This window comes from Delphinus delphis, chromosome 10, assembly GCF_949987515.2.
Source record: "Delphinus delphis chromosome 10, mDelDel1.2, whole genome shotgun sequence".
Classification (NCBI taxonomy): Eukaryota; Metazoa; Chordata; class Mammalia; order Artiodactyla; family Delphinidae; genus Delphinus; species Delphinus delphis.
In genome coordinates this window covers 3538812-3560775 of record NC_082692.2, presented here as the reverse complement: position 1 = coordinate 3560775, position 21964 = coordinate 3538812, and the positions used below count along the sequence as shown (strand labels likewise).

The 21964-nt window shown below is 48.2% G+C and overlaps 1 protein-coding gene across 1 annotated transcript in view; it reads left to right on the top strand.

Moving 5' to 3' along the window:
• LYRM4 (LYR motif containing 4) overlaps positions 1 to 21964 on the top strand; it is a 117518-nt gene that overhangs the window by 27078 nt on the left and 68476 nt on the right. Inside the window, exon 2 of the mRNA XM_060021601.1 lies at positions 4116 to 4236. Within this exon, the coding sequence (XP_059877584.1) occupies positions 4116 to 4236 (121 nt within the window). The remainder of the gene's footprint in view (positions 1 to 4115; positions 4237 to 21964) is intronic.

Below are 21964 nucleotides of genomic sequence, written 5' to 3'. Positions count from 1 at the left end.
GAAGATGATAACTTCAGTTTTCAAAGTGTTCAGTGGGAGAATTTGTAGTGGGCATAGTGGGCGCCTTTTGTTGGCAAGTCCAAAAGGCAGTTAGGTTCTATGGATTGGTTTTATGGTCCAGAACCAATGGCATATATACATATATGGTAGTTGAAACCTTGGGCATAGACGCCGTTACTGGAAGACATGTTATTAAAATGAGGTCCAATATGGAGCCCTAGAGAATACAACATACAAGAGGTAGCAGAGTCAGATAAGCCCGCACGGAAGACTAGGAAGAAACAGCTAGTAGACCTAAAGGATAAGAGGAGAGACTAGCCAGCTGCGGAACTCTCCGTCCGCAGAGCAAAGATAGATACCTCAGTAACGGTTTGCAAACACTATCATCTGTCTCACTATAAAAGTTGACTTTAAAGATCTTACTTTACTACGTATTATGAAAATTTTTGTTACCTAACATTGGTGGCCTATGTACTCACTGAGTGGCCTTTAGATATTAAGGCTCGATGAATCTTAAGACTTGACCTCAAGAAGTGAGCAGACAGCGGTGTCACGGAAGCACACATCATGGTTTCATCAGGCAGTATGGCCTCAAAGGTGTGTAAGGGTGAACAGATGATCTGAAGCAGCAGTAGGGTCCAAGGGCGTAGCCGCACTCTCCTCTCAGCCCCGTGGAGTCTGGAGGCAGGATGAAGCAGCTTCCCCCTAGTGGCTGCGAGGGAAGCCTGTCTTCAGGAGCAGGGCATCTCCGAGTTAAGGCCTGTGGAGGGAGGACGTCCTTCCAGGCAGGTGCAGGAGTTTGCCCCAAAGAGGCCAAGAGAAAGGGTTGAGTCGTTTTGTTTCTGGAATACTTGGCTTGGGGCTGTGGGAAGGGGAAAAGGCACAGGTGTTTTCACAGGATGGATAAGCAGAGAAGCCAGCATGTGGGGTGGTGACGAAGGATGACAGAAATGAGGATATTACATCAGCTGGTTGCCAGATGACACCTCTTGCCCGCTGAAGCCAACGTGAGCCTCCAGGTGCTGGGTGGCTGTGATTATTATGGCCTGCATTTGGCTGACAGTGGTTCTGGAAAGAGGTGAAGCAGGACCTCAGGCACCGTAGAGCTGTCGTTCCTGCCGGCCGTATTGCCCTGCGCCAGGGACATTGGAGTGGCTGGAAGAATCTCACAAAGGAGTTTGATCCTTGCAGTGGGGAAAGGATAGCCAGTAGCACCTGTGTACACTGGAGGTCTGTTGGCACGGAGCAGGGAGAGGGGGTCGAGAAGAAGAGACTCGTGGGAATCTGCTGCACAAAGTAGCCCTAAGAAACTGCAGAGTTTCCGGACGGTAGAGGCAGAGCAGTGACGTGTTAGCAGAACCACCTGCCGTTTCTGTGGATGCCGTCTACTTTCTCATGGTAGCCGTTGCCATTCTGTTGCCCTTTACGTGTTAATTTTTTGTCTTATTTCAGACAGTGTCCGGCTCCCGCTAGGGTCGCCCCAATGCAGGCCGTTGTGCAGCAGCTGTTGGCTGCCGTCTCCTTGGCAGCATCTCACGTTTTTCTTCGAAATGTTCTTGCTTAGTGATACAGTCAGGGGACTGATGGCAAGAACGTGTTTGAGGATAAATGGGTTCCCTTGGCAGTGGTGAAAAAAACGCAAATGATACAAACCAGGGCGGGGCAGGATTGAAATAATTGGTGGTTAGCCCCTTCCTAGAAAACGGGAAGACTCAGCCCGATTTGTGGTTGCCTTCACAAAATGATGACCATTTGAAATAAGAATCATATGAGTAAAAACTGTTCATGCAGTAGTGGTTTTATGGTCCAGAACCAGCGCAGTGTCTTCTCTTGGGGCAAAGGGAAGTACCTGTGCTCTAGACGTGGGCGGGGGGAGCAAGAAAGCGGGGAGGGGACCTTTCCGTGTCACTCGTTCCACAGGTGCAGCCAGAATTGGAATGACAGCTTTTGATCTTGCTTCAGACACATTTAATTGGAAGATCAAGAGCTTCGTTCCTTTAGGTATAGACTTTGGGGAGACTAGAATACACAAAGGCACGCTTAGAACGCTGACCTTGAACTCAAATGATACAAATTGTTGAGTGTCTTCAGCTATTTTCTAATTTCCTTAAACTTTAGAAGAACTTGGGTCGTTGCGTTCCGAGACATACTCCTTTGCTCCTAGCTATTCTGGCTAGTTGCTGGCTTTTAGAAGAATGAATTTAGTAATGACCACTATTGCCCATGGTATTTTTCCAAAAAGAAGAATTAAAACACTGGATGATTCCCTGAGGTAAATTCCTGTTGTAAAACCAAGTCTGCATATGGAACGAAGGATTAGAATTAAACTATTTTGTTCCTTCTCTATTCCCATCACCACCAGAAAGAAACTGTTTTGGAGGAGCGTGTGGGTGTGAGGGAGAACAGTGATGTTGTGTGACACAAATAACCAGTATGTTGTGCACGAAAGGTGCCAGAGATTGCTTTAGCCACCCAGCTGCTGCCTGCAGTCTTGTTAGATTAGCAGCTGTACATGAGGAAAATCTATATAAATCTATGTATGTATATCCACTTCCAATCCTCGTGACTCTGAGATAGATGCCGAGCGCCCAGAAGCTCCGCGGCAAGCACTCCAGAAGGCTCCCATGGGGCTAAGGTGAAAGACTCCGCGGCAGCTCGCACCCTGAAGTGCAGGCTCCTGAACCGTCCACTTTTCTCCCTGTGGTTCTTAACGTTACAAGATTTCATTTTCTCTTGCTTTTAAATGCAAATGGACTTGATATTTGAATGTTTAATTTTCTTTTACTTTAGGAAAGTTTATCTAAAACAAAATTAGTCCTCTCCAAAGTAAGGTTTCCCAGTTCAGTTGTATCCATCCCCCCGCTCCCGAGGAAATTGCATTCCCCTTCCCTCATTGCTCTGCTGCTTTTTCCGTTCTTCGGTTTCTAAATGGAACTAATGGTTTCACGTGGATTCTTTAGCTGGTGTTTCAAGGTAAGTGCAGAGCAACCGGAGATCATACAAACACTAGAGACAGTCGCGTCTGGTGTGTCTGACTTGGGCGGCGTCTCCTTGGTCCTCGTTTCTGTCTGGTGAGGCTGAGCAGGCGTCGGGGTTAAGGCCATCACTCTCTGAGTGTGGGAGTCCAGAGGTTACCGACCTTTGAGTCGTCTACTGTGGCTAATTATCCACACGACAGCCTGGTGTGACCCCAAGGGTGTAGGGTGAAGCACAGGCTGACGTGAGGAGAGGGGGTACTAATTGCATTAAGGTGTAACAAGAAGAGGAAGAAGAAAAGAATAGCTTTTATTTCTTGAGTTTTTCTACGTACAGGTTTCGTACCAAATTCCAGACACACATTATAAAGCCTAACCTTCCCAACAGCCCTGAGAGGTAGGCAGTATTAGGCCTGTTTGACAGGCGTAAGATGAGGAAACAGGGGCTTATGTTAAGAAGGTTGCCCAGGTTCTCACAAACAGAAGGAACTTGGAAAAGAATTCAAACCCACGCCTGTCTGGTGTGCAAGGCTTGCGCTTAAACCGCTGCCCTGAACTGCATGTGATGCATGTTGGGCGGGGCTGGGGGAGTTCATGTGTGTGGACGTGTGTGCACTTTAGAGAGGGAGAAGAGCATTGTGGTGTCATCTCCACTCTCAACTGTGGTAGGGTCGCAGTATGGATCCTTGCCTGTTCTGTTTCACAAGAGAAGGTGGGATGAGACCGGAAAGCTGACCCAAGCGTGGCATCGGTCACCGTCTTGGTACACACACACGCAGTGCATCGTGGCACCTGTCAACTGTCGTGTTGTCTCTGCACATTGAAGGTTCACTTATCCATGTTAATGGAGGGAGGCCAGTTGTGAATAACCGTAAAAAGCCAATAATCTAAGGAGTGTTTCAGTAGCACTTTACCATTCACACCTGACTCGTTTGGAGTAGATTCATCTCCCCGAATCTTTTTGCTCAGTCATCCCAGGATAGTAATGGATGGGCCTGTTCCAAGAGCAGAGAGCAGAGGTGATTATCCACAGGGGCCTAGCAGACAGCTAATTCCTAAGGAACCACTTGTGAATTCATTTTTAAAAGCATCGTTTCAGACACACTGACACCTTTTCCTTTTTTCCCTGAATTCGTTTAGAAGTTACGCCATCAGGAGGATAAGAGATGCCTTCAGAGAAAATAAGAATGTAAAGGATCCTGTACAAATCCAAGCCCTAATGAATAAAGCCAAAAGAGACCTTGGAATAATCCGTCGACAGGTAAGATGGTTCAGTGATGTACGGTTTTTCGTTAAGAGCTTTAAGCTTTGACATGTCCCCCTTGATTGGTGTTTGTGAGTCACACCACGGGATCATGAAACTCTCTTCCTCTTTTTTGTTTTTATTTTTGGCTGTGTTGGGTCTTCGTTGCTGTGCGCGGGCTTTCTCTAGTTGTGATGAGAAAGGGGCTATTCTTGGTTGTGGTGCGCGGGCTTCTCATCGCGGTGGCTTCTCTTGTTGTGGAGCACAGGCTCTAGGCGCCTGGGCTTCAGTGGTTGTGACACTCGGGCTCTAGGCGCCTGGGCTTCAGTGGTTGTGACACTCGGGCTCAGTAGTTGTGGCTCGCGGGCTCTAGAGCGCAGGCTCAGTAGTTGTGGTGCGCGGGCTTAGTTGATTCGCAGCATGTGGGATCTTCCCGGACCAGGGCTCGAACCCGTGTCCCCTGCACTGGCAGGCGGATTCTTAACCACTGCGCCACGAGGGAAGCCCAAGACTCTCTTCCTCCTATTCATGTGCACAAAGAAAGATGACCTGTCCTATTATTGAATCAAGGAGTACGTAAATATCAGCTATGCAGAATTTCCAGGGAATGCATCCTTCTGGGAAGCTGAGTTCCCATAGTTTACTAGACGTTGATGCTGTAAGTATAGGAAACCTTCTTTAAATTTTGTCTCTTCGTTAGATATATTACACATTGATACGTGGACATGTGTCACAGAGTATAAATGTAATCTACTTTTCCTAGTTTATATATATATATATAAACTTATTTATTTTTGGCTGCGTTGGGTCTTCGTTGCTGCGCGCAGGCTTTCTCTGGTTGAAGCGAGCAGCAGCTACTCTTCGTTGCGGTGCGCGGGCTTCTCCTTGCGGTGGCTTCTCTTGTTGCAGAGCGTGGGCTCTAGGCTCATGGGCTTCAATAGTTGTGGCACGCGAGCTCAGTAGTTGTGGCTCCGCGGTGTGTGGGATCTTCCCGGACCAGGGCTCGAACCCGTGTCCCCTGCATTGGCAGGTGAGTTCTTGACCACTGTGCCACCAGAGAAGTCCTTTCCTAGTACTTTGAAGTCATAATTCAAGATAATGTTGCCCTTTTCTGGAAGACACTGCTATGAACCTAAATTTTGTTGCATGTGGAAGGTGTATCTGCAGGTGCAGATGGTGTGAAGCACAGCTGCTTAGGTACTGACCCCAGAAGGACCCGGCGGGGTTTTTATTTTCCTCCTGTAGCAGTGCTGGCGGCTGCCTTGGCTTGTGCTTGCTTTGCTCTTTCTCGTGAGGTGGATGGAGCACCTGCAGCAGCCTGGCCTCCTGGGTGGTGTGACTTGTCCTTCTCTGCAGAGTTCACCCGGGAGCCGACGGCGAAGGCAGCCTGCTGGCGACTGGCTTTCTCACCCCTAAAAATCATCCTTGTCACCCGGGAGCCGACGGCGAAGGCAGCCTGCTGGCGACTGGCTCTCTCACCTCTAAAAATCATCCTTGTCACTCTTTCTCTCTGATTTAGCAGCAGGCATGCCATAAGCTCCATTTCTGCTTCCCTTCGTTTTTCTCTCTTCCTTGCAGTGAATTTGTTTAGGGGTGGAGGGAAACCCCTTACATTTTCCTAAGATCTGTGAGTGTGTTGGAAAGGGCTTCTTTAGCATTGTCAGGAGATGCCAGCTTGGCTGACATTATGTCTTATCACGGTATATGACGTGTATCGGGATGTATGTTTATATCTCTGACCCTTCTGCGTGCTTGACTCTATAAACAGTTCGATAAAGAAGCAGTATTAAAAACTAGTTTTCATTTTCTGTCAAAATTAATAGTCTTGTTATGTTGCCTACATAATGGAACAATCCCTTCTAGAATAACATTTCAGATTCAGACAACTCTCCCTGAGCTCTACAGTTATCTAGCAATAGGATAACTTGGCCACATTCAGACAAGCCTAGGAAATGATCTTTAACTAAGAGCATGAAAAGATAATAGGATAGTCAGAAAAAGAAGCTGGTCTGCACGTTTGCATGTGTGTTAATAGAGGCAGAGAAAGGGGTTGCCATTTTAAAAACTCTAGAACAATGGCATTTTCCATGCATCAGTGGCTGAATTTTATGGGGTGCTTTAGCACTGGAACTTGGAGAAACAAGCAGCCTGCGTCCTTATTTTGCATAAACTCAGGAAGATTCAGTTCTTTGGCTCTTTCCCATGCAGAAGTTGGCAAGCACCTCCGAAACAGGCTGGTTTTATCTTTTACTGTAAAGTTGCTCGGAGTAGAAAGTGCTTAGAAAAGGGACCTGTAAGTAATTCGTGCCACCATTTCTTTAGTTATGCAATTGTCTGTGTCACTTGGTTTGAAATGCTTTTAGAAAAGAAGAAAAAAAAGAAAGGATAGACTGGCTCTCACCAGACATTCCCAGTGGATCCACACAAAACAGACTCAAGCTCTGGGGCCACGGGTCGGGCCCTCCCCAGGACAGCCTGCCAGGTGCACCTTCCTGGATGGGGGGCAGAGCCTGCGCGGCCCGCTTCCGGGCCCAGGGCGTCTGTGTTAACTAGCAGAGCAGCAGGTGCTTCCCTTTCACGTCAAGATTGCTCCTGAACCCGAGCTTCACGTTGACCCGAGTTAGCTTACGAGATGCAGGCGATTCCCCGAGCCCCCTCGCTCTGAGCTGGCGAAGCTGGCCTTGGCCTAAAGGCCTAAAATAGCATCTGTATTTTCTTCACGCTGGTCACCGTGACAGCTTCTAACTCGCCTCCCTGTCTGCCCCAGTGGTCTCTTCTCCACAGGCTGCCAGGGTGAAAAATCAGAGCAGGTTACCACCTGCTCAAAACCCTCCAGGGCCTTCATCCCCGACGACGAGCCTGCAGTCCTCGTGAAGTCGGCAGAGACCCTCCACGGCCTGTCTCCCTCACCTGCGCCATTCCATGACCCCTTGCTGCCCCTGGCACCCCTACCCCCAGCCTGTAACCCTCTGGGAGCCTTTGTCCCCTCGCCTGGAATAGTCTCCCCAGGCCTTCGCAGAGCTGGACCCCCTTTTCACTCAGGCGTTTACTAAGGTTGCTCGCCATCACAGAGGGCTTCCCTGACCACACATGGCTCTGCCCCCTGCCCCCTTACCCCTACCCCCTTACCCTGCTTCAGAGTTCCTCACAGCACTTATCAGCACCAGAAATAGCATCACTTGTTGCCCTGTTTTCTCCTCTTCCGCGAGGACAGGGGTCTCAGCTGTCATGGTCACCACCGCACAGGAGGCAGGAGCATGGGCTGTGGGGCCCGCCTGCCTGTGTTCCAGTCCTGACTCCTGGTCGCAGTGTGACCTTGAACCAGGTATTTAACCTCTCAGTGCCTAACGTAAAACACAGGTGGAAACAAGCCCAACTTCGTGGGTTACGGTGAGGATAATGTAGGTTAATATATGTGAAGCTCTTAGAAGGATGCTGGCACGTCATAAATGCTTGTATTATTGTTAATCAGAAGGTCTAGACCAGCCCCACGTGGAGTTGGCTCTTAATTGTTTGTGGACTAAATGAATCTATGAAGTTTGTCCCCTGGGGTCGAACACCTCAGTCCCGGGGTCTGTGCCACCGAAATCGTGGTATGTTGTCGGCTGCCCACGACCTCGCAGGGTTCATGCAAATGATCCGTGAAGGGAAAGTGGAAATCTGATGAGGATCTTGAGACGTTACCCTCAAGAACTGCCATATCCTTCACATCAAGTCCCTTTCCACTCGATACTTGGACTCAAAGACCATCCACCAGGATGCACGTCGATCTCAGCATCATTTTCCGTGGATGAGAAAGCCTACAGCCACCTTTCCAGGCGCCAGACACGCACACCCGTAAGGGCAGCACTCAAACTGAAATCGTCCTCTCAACACTGGTCCCTGCCTCCTGCTGTCCAGTCTTTAAAGTGGGTCTCGCTTCAGTCAGCCGTGACACTAATGATACCACTGTAAGCGCAGTAAGATTTTGCATTTTTTAAAGAAGTCTCTGAGAAAAGGTTTTCTTCTGGTTCTCTTGGGGTAGAGAAGCCAAGGTGCAGGAAAGCTGGCTGCCTTGTCTAAGGGCACCTGGCCAGACCTGACCTCAGGTCTCTAATTCCTGAGGGCAAACTCAGAAGTTCAAGGATGTGAGCTCCTGAGTCAGTAGAAACCAAAGGATAGAGATACTCTTAAGTCATCTCCCAGTTTTGTTCCCCAGATATTTAAGGACCACATCATCGTAGCCCAGCCTCTCCTCAGAGGTCATCCTTCCTTTATATCCTTACTGTGCAGAGATATTTAGTCTTCATGTGGCAACCCTGAGGGATTCTAGTAGCATCAGCATTTCTTACTGGCCTTTCACGCTGCTCCTAAGGATTACTCTGATTGTAAGAAGTAGAAGGGCAGGTCGCGTTTCCCCTGCATGAGCCAGTCAGGCTCCTTTCATTCATTCTCCGTAATTATGGCCCATGGACTAGGTGCCGGACGTTGCGCTTGTGCTCTCTTCGCCGTGGACCACCTCTTCCCTGAGAATTAGAGTCCTCTCTCTTTCCAGCTACGTGCATCCTATCCTGTCCCGTAACTAGCAGAGACATTCTCCCACTTTTCTATAAACTCCCGTTATTTCCATTTAAAATGGTTCTGTAAAGACAGCTAGACCCTGGCAGCTCTTGTGAGTTCTTTCTCTGCTGGAAGCAAGTTCTGGACTAGCCCCCATTAAACCTAGTTTCCCTGTCTGCTTCCCAAGTGGGATCCGAAAAGTGGGAGAGGCCCTTTGTGTGTGTGCCAGCCGGCGCCAGGAAGGATGCACAGATGCCGGACAGACAGCTGTCACAATCTAGGCAGCAAAGAAGTAACTGAGGACTTTCCACCTGAGACAGTAAACAGGGCTCCTTGGGTGTTTCACACCAGAAAGAGAAGCAGGGAAGTCAATCAGACTTTGCTTTCATCTTTGTCCTTTTTTCCATGTTGCTGTTCTGGAGATATTCCTTCTGATTCCCCTCTGTAAGACATTTATTGGACTAACGATCACTTAATCACCCCCACTTATTATAGCTCCGCAGTTTGTCACGCCCCTCAGGATCGTAAACAACCGTAAGCAGGCTTATTTGGAATTGCTGCTTCCGGTGCTCCGTAACCGTGGGGGGAAGAAGGGGTTCCCACCCCAGGTAACTCACAGAGGTTGTGTGTCTATCAAAGAGAAAACATTTTCCAAGCACTTCAAAATACGGTTATATACCTCGCTTAATAGCCACATGTCTGTGAGAGAAAAAGAAGTAGAAGAAACAGTTGGGACTGGGAAACTGCATGTGCAGTAACCGGGTAGGTGCCGGGCTGTGTTTCTTCACTCTGATGAGACTTCCTTGAATACATGAATTACGATTGTGACTTCAGCTGACTCTTAAATGTGTGGCCCCTTTTTCTTTAAACCTGGTGAAAACTAAAGTATCTGTACAAAGTTTGGGTTTATTTACAGCTGTGTGACACTCTCAGTGTTCATCAGAGTGTACCCTGGCAAGGCGACCCTTCAGTTCTTCTGGGCTCTGAGGGAGCAGACCTGGGTAACAGAGGTTCCCAACCACTCATTCATGTAGGCTAGTGAGTTGAGCACTGAACTCACACCCAAATAATGTGTTTACTCTACCAGTGATGGTATATACGTGTATCCAGCTATACAAGGGTTGTGTGTAACATAAGTATTTGGATGAAGAAATATATTGTTACTGTAGTACGTAATTTTACACTGAGAAGATCAACTGGATGTCATGTTTTCTGATTCCGGATAACAACAAGGTGTTGGAGTTATACCATTTTTGCCAGCAGCTCTTTAGTGATGACAGGATTCCATACCACATCAGCTATCCTTAAGCTAGTGTTTTTTTTTAATGAAGCAATTCAAATAGTGGCTGTGTCAGACCCAGAACTATGAACCTGCCATTGTAAGCAGTTCAGAGCAGACATTATGTACAACCATCGAAGATACTAGGAAATGGGCCGATATTATGGGTAGCAGCCTTTTAGCTAACCTGAGTGTGTGTATATGTGAGATGAAGCATTTTCAGTGTTTAGCTTACACTTATTATTTTTGTGGATCACTAAAAGCAAAGTAATGTGCCCAGTTTATTGGCATTTTGGGTGGTGATAAGTGAGAGTCTCTGAAACCATATTTTTTACTTCATCTGATACTTTATGGTTTAGTTTTTAAATGACCGTTCGAGAGGAACGTCCCGCAATCACTTTCTGAATGTGCCTGTCGTGAGATGAGAAGCCATTGAACAGTGACAGGCCTCTCTCACGTGGGTCTCCGCAGAGCCTGTGCCAGTGCCAGTGCCCCATGGGGTGGTCAGAATTGAGTGAAAGGGATGCCTTACCTGCCCCCAGTGGGCACCCTGTAGAACAGCCTGTGAAAAGGTAGGAGTGTTTTATCTGTATGTCTTGTGGGGAAAAGTAGTAATGCACTTTATCTCTCTTCAAGTACACTTTTAGCTTAAGTACCATTTTGGTAGGTTCAGGGGAATCTCTAAAATTTACTTGGAAATTGTTTTCATGAAGGAGAGGAAAGTCAGTCCGTACATTAGGGGCATTTAAAATACATGGAAAGAATTATACATTACTCACAATATCCAAGAGGTGGAAGCAACCCAAATTTCCACTGACGGATGGATAAACAAAATGTGGCATTTACATACAATGGAATATTATTCAGCCCTTAAAAGGAAGGAAGTTCTGACACAGGCTACAACATGGATGGACCTTGAGGACTGTGCTCAGTGAACTAAGCCAGACACAAAAGGACCAGTACCGTGTGATTCCGCTTATCTGAGGTCCCTAAAGTGGTCAATTCAAGGAGGTAGAAAGTAGGATGTTGGTTGCCAGGGGCTGGGGGAGCAGGAAAGGGGAGTTAGCGTTTAATGGGGACAGTTTCAGTTTTTCAGGATGAAAAAGTTCTAGAGATATGGTTTACAATAATGTGAACGTAGTTAATACTACTGAACTATACGCTTAAAATTGGTTAAAATGGTAACTTTTTGTGGGGGTTTTTTTCACAATAAAAAAAATTCTCCCTTCCCCTAAAAAAGAACTATATAACCAGTCCTCAATTTTTCTCTTAATTGAGAAAAATAAAATTGAATGCCTCAGACATTGATTGATAAGTTGAGGCTGGGAAACCTTAGTCATTCAGAGCTGGAACTACAAGCCTTCAGCTTCTTATCTGTAAAATCAAAGGGTTATGCTGTAGTTTCTAAGGCTACTTCCAGTTCTAAAATGCCACGGTTCAACATTTCACATCAGTATCTGCCCCTTCTTGATTATTTGCAGACATACTGATACATTTTGGAGTAAATTACTCTATGCTCAGCTTCCCTTGACCATTTCTCACCAAGATCTTAACTTTCCAGAGTTTAGGCTATGGGTGAGCAAAGGGGTACGCCAGCTGTGTATTTATGCCATCGTAAATTCCTAAAACTTCTCTTGGTCTAACCTTTCTGCTACGAGGAAGGTCAAAAGATTGAATTGTTTTATTGATGTTGCTTGCAGCTCTGCGGTTAGCCTTCCTTTCTGGTAGAAGCCATGTTTCGGGTACTAAAGCATGCCTCTGAGGAGAACACGTCCTTTCAGAGAAAATGGAGCCGCATTTGAAGAGCAATAACGCGTGAGTGACGGGAATGCTCTCCCCAGTTCCTCCTCAGCGTTAATGCTCTTTCTGTTTGATTTGACTCCACCCTGCCCCCTGGCCCATCTCAGTCACGTGAAACACAAAGGCACTGTGTGCCTTGCAGTCCATGCCCGCAGCTTCTTTCCCTGTTTATCAAGAACCCCCTCTATGCCATATAATTATGAATTGGTTTTGTAAGTTTTTCGGAGGCAGAGTTGGGGTGGAATGCAGAGGTCTGTCCAGACCTCACAGAAGTTCTCTCTGGCTTGGACTGTTTGGGAGCCAAGCCCACCCTTCCTGTTCTGGATACCCTCTGTTCACTCATTTCATGGAACACAGCATAGGTTTACTGGCATATCCCAGCAGTGCTTTCCCCTGTGCCTCTATAGACCAGCTAAGATTAGATCCAAGGATCAATCTACATATTAAAAAATATTAAAAAAATAGTACTAAAGCAGCCAGAGGCAAAGGAGATTGCTGTGCTGTCTCGGACTTGGATAAACATCCTCAGGAAATCAACGTGAATTTATATACAACGACCAGAAAGAATTGCCCCCTAAGTGAACCCTGTGTCTTCTGGGTATATGAGTTCTCTCAATAGGAATAAAAAATTCCCCAGCCTCCTCAGAAGGTTTGAGAAAGCAGGGCAATGAGAAGGGTTTGTTGAGTTTTATAGCTTGGCCTGTGTATGACATTTATTTTTTCAGCCTGTTCAATATATAGTTCCTCTGCAGCTACAAATAGACTTCTTCATACAAGAATTTAAACTAATTTCCTCTCTGCTTTTTCTGGAAATTCCTTTATTTCCTCAAGTCTGGGACAAGAGTATTTTCGCACAGTTGGCATTCTTCTAGAAGAAATGTCTCTTAGTTGGAGACCACCCATCAAATTTGCTTCATTCCTCCAAGGTTGACACGCACAGAACAAGATTCCACTTCCTTTCTAGAGGAAGCCTGTATCACCCCTGCCTTTTTATGTACACTAATAGTTCTGCCTATTTCATGTTCACAAGAGCTCACATAGTAGTGCCGTTTATAGAAAACTTTGGCACGGGTTTCATTTGGGAATTTTTATCATGGTATCTGTCATTCTCCCATCTAGTCTAGCAGATGAGTCTCCTAGTCTAGTCTGCCAGAGCTGCTCACTCTTGAGTTCTTCGAAAAGCCTTTTTGTTGCTGAAACACCTAAAGTGGAAGCAGATATTAACAATTCCGGAGCAGAAAGTACATTGATCTCGGGGGCAAGAGGTGAACGTGCTCATCGCAGCTCTGGTAGTAACTTGCCGTGTGATCTTGGGCAGGTGGTTTGTTCGCCCTGTTTCCTCCATCTGTAAAAGGATGATTTGATAGATTGGGGGGGGGGGGGCGGTCCTCACCAGTGTCGATTCGTCACGCCCTCTCTGGGCACGGACTCCCTGTATTACATAAGCACTTTGAATGCCTAACAGCAGCCTTGTGAGAAAGATACTAGTATCCTTGTGCACTCGATGAGGAAATTCAGACTTGGCCTGTTTGAATAATTCTCCCAGGGATGCATAGTTAGGAGAAGGATGGGCCTGCATCTGTTCTCACTTTTTAGCCAGTTCTCAGAAGAGGGGTCACCCTGGGTGGCCTTATCTTCACAGAAGGTAAACAACACGTAGGAGAGGAGGAGGGAAGACGTGTGTTCCTTTTTCTGATGGTCCCTTTAGAGCTCTCATTAGAAGGTAGCAGCTTCCCCTCTGTAGGCTCGTGAATAGTTTATCCCTAGGGGCTGCTCTCCTTTATCATTTATCAGAAAACTCTCTCACCCTCTCTGCCTTCAAAAGGAAAAAACAGTACAAAACCACAGTCTGAAAATGGTAAAGTTCAGCTGCCTTATTTAAGAAGTGCTTGCTCAGAATTTCCCCATAGATCCAGGGTCACAGCTCCAATTGTGCTTTTCCTGACAAGCTATCGCTGAAGTGCCCTTCAGCGGAAACCTTTTGTTGCCTTACTGCCTGGCTTGTCCGTTCAAGTAATCAGAGTTAATTCCAGTCGTGCTTATGCAGAAGATCTTCTCCCAAGCTGACGGGGAAACAATGCCACATCTTCTAGGAAGGGTGACAGAGGGGCTCCCCCTGTTTATGTCCATTTGTGTTTCTGTCCCACGTCCTCCGAGGTGGCAGGGAGGTGATGACGCCCAGCCCAGTGTGTGTATGAGAACATGTGCTCATTTCCTGAGCACTGGATATCTGCATTTGATGGGTTTTACAAGCATATGTATGAAGGGTGGTATCACCTACGCTGTTGGAAAGATTTATTTTCTAATTATACATCTATCGGTCTAAAAACTGTTGTTTCATTCAGAGACATGATTGGAGGTTTTGAGTGAGAAACACCTAAATTTAAATCCTAGCCCATGTTAGGTAGCTCTCTATCCTCATTCATGATATTTAATCTCTCTTAAAACTTTATCATCATTCAGTTTGTCTGCTGAAGCCCAAGGAATACCATTCATAAGTTAAGGTTAGTTTTGTACTTGCTGTGTGTTTGAAATAGCAGAGCCAGATGCTGTGTCAGAAACGTTCTCTCTTCCCCAAATCTGGTAATTAGGGTTGTCATTTCGTAGATTGGTTGGTTATAAATAATCGAAAGGCTTTAAAAATTCTCTCAGGTGTGGCACTGTAATAATCTTAGCTTTATTAAGTAATGCTGGTGCACAATCAAATCAGTATTTTAAATATATTCTTTTTCTTCGAGCATTTCCACTTCATGCAGCCTAACAAGTACTTCTCTTTTCCTCGCCCCAAGTCTCATCTCCTTAATGTTGTAACAACACCACCGACCTGCGTCCCATGGACTCCCCTTCACAGTCTGTCACAACTTCGAGATATTAGCATCACCAGAGATCCGTGACCCGATAGGCTTCATCTGTAAAAGGTGAGGGATTGGGTGCACTGCTTTCCAACATCCTAATAGCAACTTCTCTTCACGAATCTGCTGTGTTTAACAAACCTAAGTTTAACTGCCTTGTGGAGGTTGGGTTGGGGGTTTCTTTCATGGAGTTATCGCACTCACTTAGATGAGCGCGTCCCAGAACTGCCTGCAGAGTCATGGATGTGCCGTCGGAGCCCAGTGCGCACCCATCACTGAACGCCGGCCGGCCAGGGAGCCAGCACAGCCAGGGTCTGCTCCCGGCCCCGGCCAGCTGGCAGGCGGTCGTCGATGCCAGCTCCGCATGGGTGTGGAGGGGTGCCCCGTGCCTCCGAGGCCCCCTTTCAGGCCTGACATTTTCTGATTCTGAAAATAATTGACGATGATTGTTAGATCCCAGAAACATACTTGTGAATGTTAGATTTTGACCAAGGGTGAGGCGTGTCACTGACCCTCTGCATTTACTGAATTCACTTTAAAAGGAAAGCTTGGCTGCCGGGATGTCACAGGCAGCCTGTCGCCTTGAGCATGGGGAGTGACTGGTGGCGTAAGCTGAGTCGTGCAGCGGTGGTTCTCTGCTGGCAGCCCCGGCTGCGGGGCCAATTCCAGACAAGCCCTTGGCTACACTCTGTAGAAGCTTTTAACCCCCGGTGATGGCAGGGATGTTGCATGGATCACGGCGGCTTCCGGGGACCTGTGAGCTGTGGCAGAAGCTGCCCTTGCACGCAGGTGACAGGTCGTGGATGCCTCATTACCAACGAGATTTCTTCACTGCGACTCGACAGACCTTCCAAGAAGGAGTGGGATGAGGAAGGGAGACCGGGGGAAAAGAGCCAGAATCAGTTGTCCTGCGGCTTCGATCCAGGTTCTGTCTCCACTGGGCCAAACTCAGCACTTGCTTTTTTCAGTAACTCTCAGCTGTTATTTAAAGTTTGCAGCTGTCTGTATAGCTGTCCACGTTTTTCTTAATATTACGTATTTTTCTTACTGGAAGTACTTTTTAAACGGAGCCCATTTTTCCCTACAGGCCAGTGCCCGTCCTTTCTTCTCTCCTGGGCAGTTCAGGGAACCGCTAGGAAGCGGCGTGGCCCCGTGGGTTTCTGGGCCCTGCGAAGCCTGCCCCGCGCACACTCATGCCCCACTGCAGCCACGTCGCGGCTTCAGGACCGGGAGCCGGTGAGCTCGTTGGGCTGAGCACAGGGTGCTCGGGGCTGGATGCGGGGCCAGCGCGGCGCAGGACACCCAGCGCCCCGCCAGGGAGCTCCTTCCCCGCCCGCCAGCTGCCGAGGGCAGGCCTGCCGCGCCCTTGCTCCCCTCTCCTGCCACTGAAACCTGTTGTCCTCGGGGCCACCAGAGCACTCAGGTGTTAACTCCTCAGCATTTCCTGCAGGGCTTTGCCAGGGCCTCTGACTTCCCGGGGAGGCGGGTTGTCTTCTGTGCCCCGAGCTGCCCCCGACCCCGCAGCGTGGTCAGCGCCCAAGCCTTTGCTCTCGACACGTGGGCCTCGCTGTCACGCAGGCCGACCCTCCCAAGTGCTTCTCAGTGGCTTAGGTAGAACGGTGAGGACTGAACTCCAAGGGGCAGCTTCTGTATTGATGCTTTTCACACACCGGGAAAAGTTTATCCACCAGAAAGAACGGGGGCACTCACTCACTCTCAGTGAAAGGGGTTTCCAAGGCTACAAGAGTAGATCCAAATCAAATTTTATAGCATTCATTTTATTAAAATGCAGCTGAAGGACCGTGCTGTGAGGCAGTGCAGTGCGGTCACGGAGGCCTCAGCTCACATGCTGCCCGGGCAGGCTCAGAGTCAAGGAGGGGCTGTGAGGCGCCCACCGCCCCTGACTCCTGACCTCCTGACCCCCTGTCCCCGTGCCCTGCCACGTCAGGTGCACACACAGAGGGATGAGGTGCGGACCCCGAGTCCTCGGAGCTCGTGCAGCTTTACTGCTGGAGGGATCTGGAAGGCAGGTACTACCTCTGGCGGCAGTAAGCGTTCGCAGGGAGGTGAGCGGATGTCTGTAAGGGGCTTAGGTCTGGCCAGAGAAGTGACTCAGGGAAGAGCGTGTATGCCTGTCCAGACCTGTGCGCATGGGGCCCTCGAGGCTCTGCGTGAGAATCCCTGGCATTCAGCCGTCCTGTGGCCTCCCAGGCTTTGCTTCCCAGATGGACGAGGGTTGTGTGTGCCCTTTCCTAGTGCCTCATAGAGCCCTTTCACACAGCAGGTGACGGGGGTTTTTTTAACTCTGTTTTCCTTCAGAAATGCAACTGCTGTCTCAAAAGCATAGGCCCCGTATCGCCGAGTCAGTTAGTCTCTTTGTGTCCGTATCGCCGAGTCAGTTAGTCTCTTTGTGTCCATATCGCTGAGTCAGTTAGTCTCTTTGTGTCCCAATCGCCAGGTCAGGTAGTCTCTTTGTGTCCGTATCGCCGAGTCAGTCTCCTTGTGTCCGTATCGCCGAGTCAGTTAGTCTCCTTGTGTCCGTATCGCCGAGTCAGTTAGTCTCCTTGTGTCCGTATCGCCGAGTCAGTTAGTCTCCTTGTGTCCGTATCGCCGAGTCAGTTAGTCTCCTTGTGTCCCTATTGCCGAGTCAGTTAGTCTCCTTGTGTCCCTATCGCCGAGTCAGTTAGTCTCTTTGTGTCCGTATTCTTCTCAGAGGTAGTTCACCACACCTCCTCCTCGAAACTGTATTTGGTCCTGTCTTTTCCTGCAGACTGTTGCCCTCTGTGTCTAGTAGATGCTTGAACTTAGGTGTCTTACCAGCACATGAAACCCATCAGAACCAAACCATGACCAGTGACCTTGTGTTCCTCTTAAACGAAGTTTCCTTCACAAATGCGCAGTACCTCCATTCTCTCAGGACTCAGGCTCAAATCTCCCTCTGCCCTTCACAGGGAGAATGGAACCTGGGCTGTTCATGTCATCCCCTGAAAATAAATCCAAGACTGTTCTCAGTCCTACAAAACGGGATACCTGGGAATGTTAAAATATATTCCAAAGCACTGCCCTGAAGGCCGACTGTTTCTGCAGGTCCTGGCCTGGTGTGCGCCCCTCACGTGCACAGTCGGGGCCGTTGAGCTGCGTCAGTGCGTCTTGGCCCCCAGCTCCTCCTGAGTACCTTCTACGCCTACCTCATCGTGAGTCACCAGTGAGCACCTTTTTGACGTCGGACTTCACCTGAGGTTCTGTTAGATATTCCTGAGCAGGTGCTCATCTGCTGAGATAGCCTCACTTCTAGCGTGGAAGCACCTTGGTGTCGTGGCGGCCTGACTTCCCACGGCACTTGCGGTGCCTCAATGCGTATTGACAGGCTCAGCTCTAACTGCTTGTGTCAAAGCACTTTGGGAGGCTCAGCAGTCTTGTGCTTTTTTTTTTTTTTTTTTTTTTTGCGGTACGCAGGCCTCTCACTGTCGTGGCCTCTCCCATTGTGGAGCACAGGCTCCGGACGCGCAGGCCCAGCGGCCATGGCTCACGGGCCCAGCCGCTCCGCGGCATGTGGGATCTTCCCGGACCGGGGCACGACCCCGCGTCCCCTGTATCGGCAGACTCCCAACCACTGCGCCACCAGGGAAGCCCACTTGTGCTTCTGTAATTGACATCAATAATGTGTTTGCATTTATCAGTATTTCCTAATTGCCAAGTTATAACAGTGGAGCTTCTGTGATAAATCGTCTCTACAGATATCTTCAGACATTAGGGCTTAAGGTTCCTGTCAATATTTTGATGTGCTATAAATTGTTTTTATGAGGACTTTTTTCCTGTAAGAAAGGAGGAACTGTGCAGCGGGAGACAGAATTGAGTCAGTGTGTCACCATATAAACTTAAGTTAAAGAGCCACATCCCTCCAGTGAAAACAGAAGGAAGTGATGTACAGGCCAGTGCAGTACATTCCCGTAAAGTGCAGCGTCACCATCCGCATGAATGCTAATGTGTCTCCCCGGAGGGTGATATGCTGTGCCAGGGCCCTGGACCAAAGGATAGTGAATATTCCTACGAAGAAGGAAATGTTATCAACTCATTTTTCAGAAGAGGAAACTTGCTCAAGTCAAAGGGTGACTTTGCGAGGCTAGGTCTCACACCCAGGGCTGTTGGAGTCTATGGCTGGACTCTTGACCATACAGGGACAAACTCGACCAAACCCAAAGAGAGGGAGACCCAGGTGTTGAAGGACTGACTCCACAGTATCTGTTACACAGCTGAAGGCTCTAGAATGTCTGGCTTGGAAAAGAGATGAACGTGGAAGGCTCTGGAGGTCTGTCCTCTCGTCACCTGCAGGGGGCGGTTAGCCCCCGGGTCTGTGCATCCGGATGGCAGCGGTGAGGCCAGTCCTCTGACCTGGCGAGAGGAGGCTTTGTGGAGCAGTTACAGGTGTGACTCAGCAGCCACACTGTTCGCAGGAAATCCCTGCCCAGCCACTCACCAGCTGCCGCCCTTGGGCAAGTCGCTTGGCCGCTCTTTGTCCCAATTTCCTCAGCCAGGATGGCAGTGATGGCAGCACCTGCCTAATAAGGCTGTCGTGAGGATTCAGTGAGTTAACATGTGGAAAGTGCTTACGATGCTGCTTGGCACGTAGTGTGATATAAGGGTTTGCTGTTGTTGCAGTATAAAGCCAGACTAGGCGTGCGGAAGAGTTCTCTAAAAAAATCAGTCAACATTTGTCCGTTATTTCTGCCACTCTGTATGTACTAGACACTGTTCTGGACACTGTTCTAGACACAAGGATACAGTGACGGTAAGACAGCACTCGTCCCTGCCCCGCCCTTGCGCAGCCTACATTCTGCATTAGAGAGGAAGGAAGTTACCCTGTGAATCACGAAACAGCCGATGCGCACATGAACGAGCCGCTTCTGAGAGATGAGCCCCAGCCCTTCCCCTGGTAGCACTGAAGAGGTCAGGCAGAGGCTGCCTGGGGTCCTTATGAGCGGGGCTGCCTACTGTGGGTTTTTATAGTGTCCCTAACATCCCTTTGCAGAGGAGGGTTAATTTGAGGCACCCAGTGATTAAGACACCAACATGAATGCCGCTGTGCTTTAGAACTGCCACCCTCTGGATCACCATGGCGAGCGGGTGCATCTCAGGCATTAGGCAGGACAAGCCTTTGCGGTACAAGCAGGAAGTACAGAGCTTCTGCCCAGATTTTGTATCTCATCTTTTAAAGTGCCTCTACTCTTGGACGTATTTTTAACTGCATAATTTGGTAGCACAGGAGCACATGTTGATGATTTATAAATAACTATAAACATACACTAAGGTTGCATGTGTAAACATCCTTTGCTAATGAGGTGAACAATTTAAAAAGCTTAAGTTGTACCAGAATACTTGAGCATGTTACCCCTGAAGGGCCAGACCCTGCCTTTGGGTCCCCCTCCCTGCGCCCAGCCAACTCCACCATCCTCACCCCAGTCCTTTTCAGCTGGAAGTGACTGCACTTTAAATGGCATTCACTTACAGGCCTTGTGGGAAGCGAACTCCAAGACTCTCAGCAAAGGAAACAGGCTGACTTTGAGTCTCTGAAGAGGTGGATTATAATAAACTCATTCATCACCTTTGCCCGTCTCAGGCTTCCGTGATCACCTGTGCATCTTGACTCAGGTGGCTTCCTGGTTTCTTAGTGTTGGCGGGGGGCGGGGGGCATCAACACTTCTTTGCATGTTAAAAATCTCCCTTAATTTCGTAACACCTGTAATATTTACTGACAACATTGATGAGGTTTGCAAATTTCACTTTGAAGAAGTTCATTATGCACCCTTCTAGATGTGTGCTCCATTCAGATGCCTTGGGAGGAAGCTAAGACAGCTTATGGGCTTACGTTAAAACTCGTCTTTCAGGCATGTTTTCTCTGAAATGAAAAGTAGTGTCTCGTTTTTCTCTGGATGGTGTTCTCCTTTTCTTTTTTTTTTTTTTTTTGGCCACGCCACATGGCATGTGGGATCTTAGTTCCCCCACCAGGGATAGAACCCACATCCCCCGCGTTAGAAGCGCGGAGTCTTAACCACTGGACTGCCAGGGAAGTCCTGGATGGTTTTCTCCTTTAAAAAATTATTATCTTACTTGAACTTAAGCAGCTTATGTAAGAGAATGAATATTTTGCCCTTTCCTTCATTTCACCAATGTTGACATTAAGTTGCAGGCATAACTCTACCTCTATAGGTGTCAGTTGGATGTCTTCTTAGAACAAGGACGTGCTTCTTGCCTTCTCACAGTTCCGTTTTCACACCTCAGAATTGAGCATCAGCGTGTGCTGGCCGATACCGCAGTCCATCTTCACGTCTCCAGCTGTCCCACCTTTCACAGTTGTTTCTAATCCAGAATCTGTTTAAGGATCAAGTGTTGCATTCCGTAGTCACGTCCCTTAAGTCTCCTTGAATGTAGAAGGGGCCCTCTGCCTTTTTTTTTCAACTTTCATGATATTGGCCTATTTAGTCTAGACTGTTGGCCAGTCTGAATCAGTCAGAGTATATCGGAATAAACCCTTGGGCAGGAACCCTGAGTGGGTAATAAGGCCTCCTCCCTTTCCACCCCATCAGGCGCCCATAATGTCGGTGGTACCATTATTGGTTTGTGCTCAGTTTGATCCTTTATTAAAGTGGAGGTGAGATATTTCCATTATAAACATCCCGTTTCTCTTTGTGATTCATAAGTAAACTGTTCCCCAACAGCCCTATGCCCAGTGGTTTTCAGACCCATTAATGCACCTTGCCTTATTTACTTAGTCGTTGCACAATGGTGATTTTTCTAATTCTCTTATAACCTTGTTGGCTTCTGCATATCACTCGGGGGCCGTTTTTTGTTGTTGTTTTTTTTAATAATAATTTCCTTGTTTTTTTTTTTTTTTTTTTTTTTTTTGCGGTACGCGGGCCTCTCACCGTTGTGGCCTCTCCCGTTGTGGAGCACAGGCTCTGGACGCGCAGGCTCAGCGGCCATGGCTCATGGGCCAGCTGCTCCACGGCACGTGGGATCTTCCCGGACCGGGGCACGAACCCATGTCTCCTGCATGAGCAGGCGGACTCTCAACCACTGCGCCACCAGGGAAGCCCGGGGGCCGTTTTTAATGACAGTAAGCCTAAATTACAGTCAGGTATATTTCTCACTAATCTGTCTTAATTCTCCCAGTTTAACAAACTCATGATCTTAGCCCAAGACTGTGAATACTCCCTACTAACCCACTCTGAGGGTTTTATCTTGGAGGTACATTCTACCCAGAGAGTCACATGGCTCC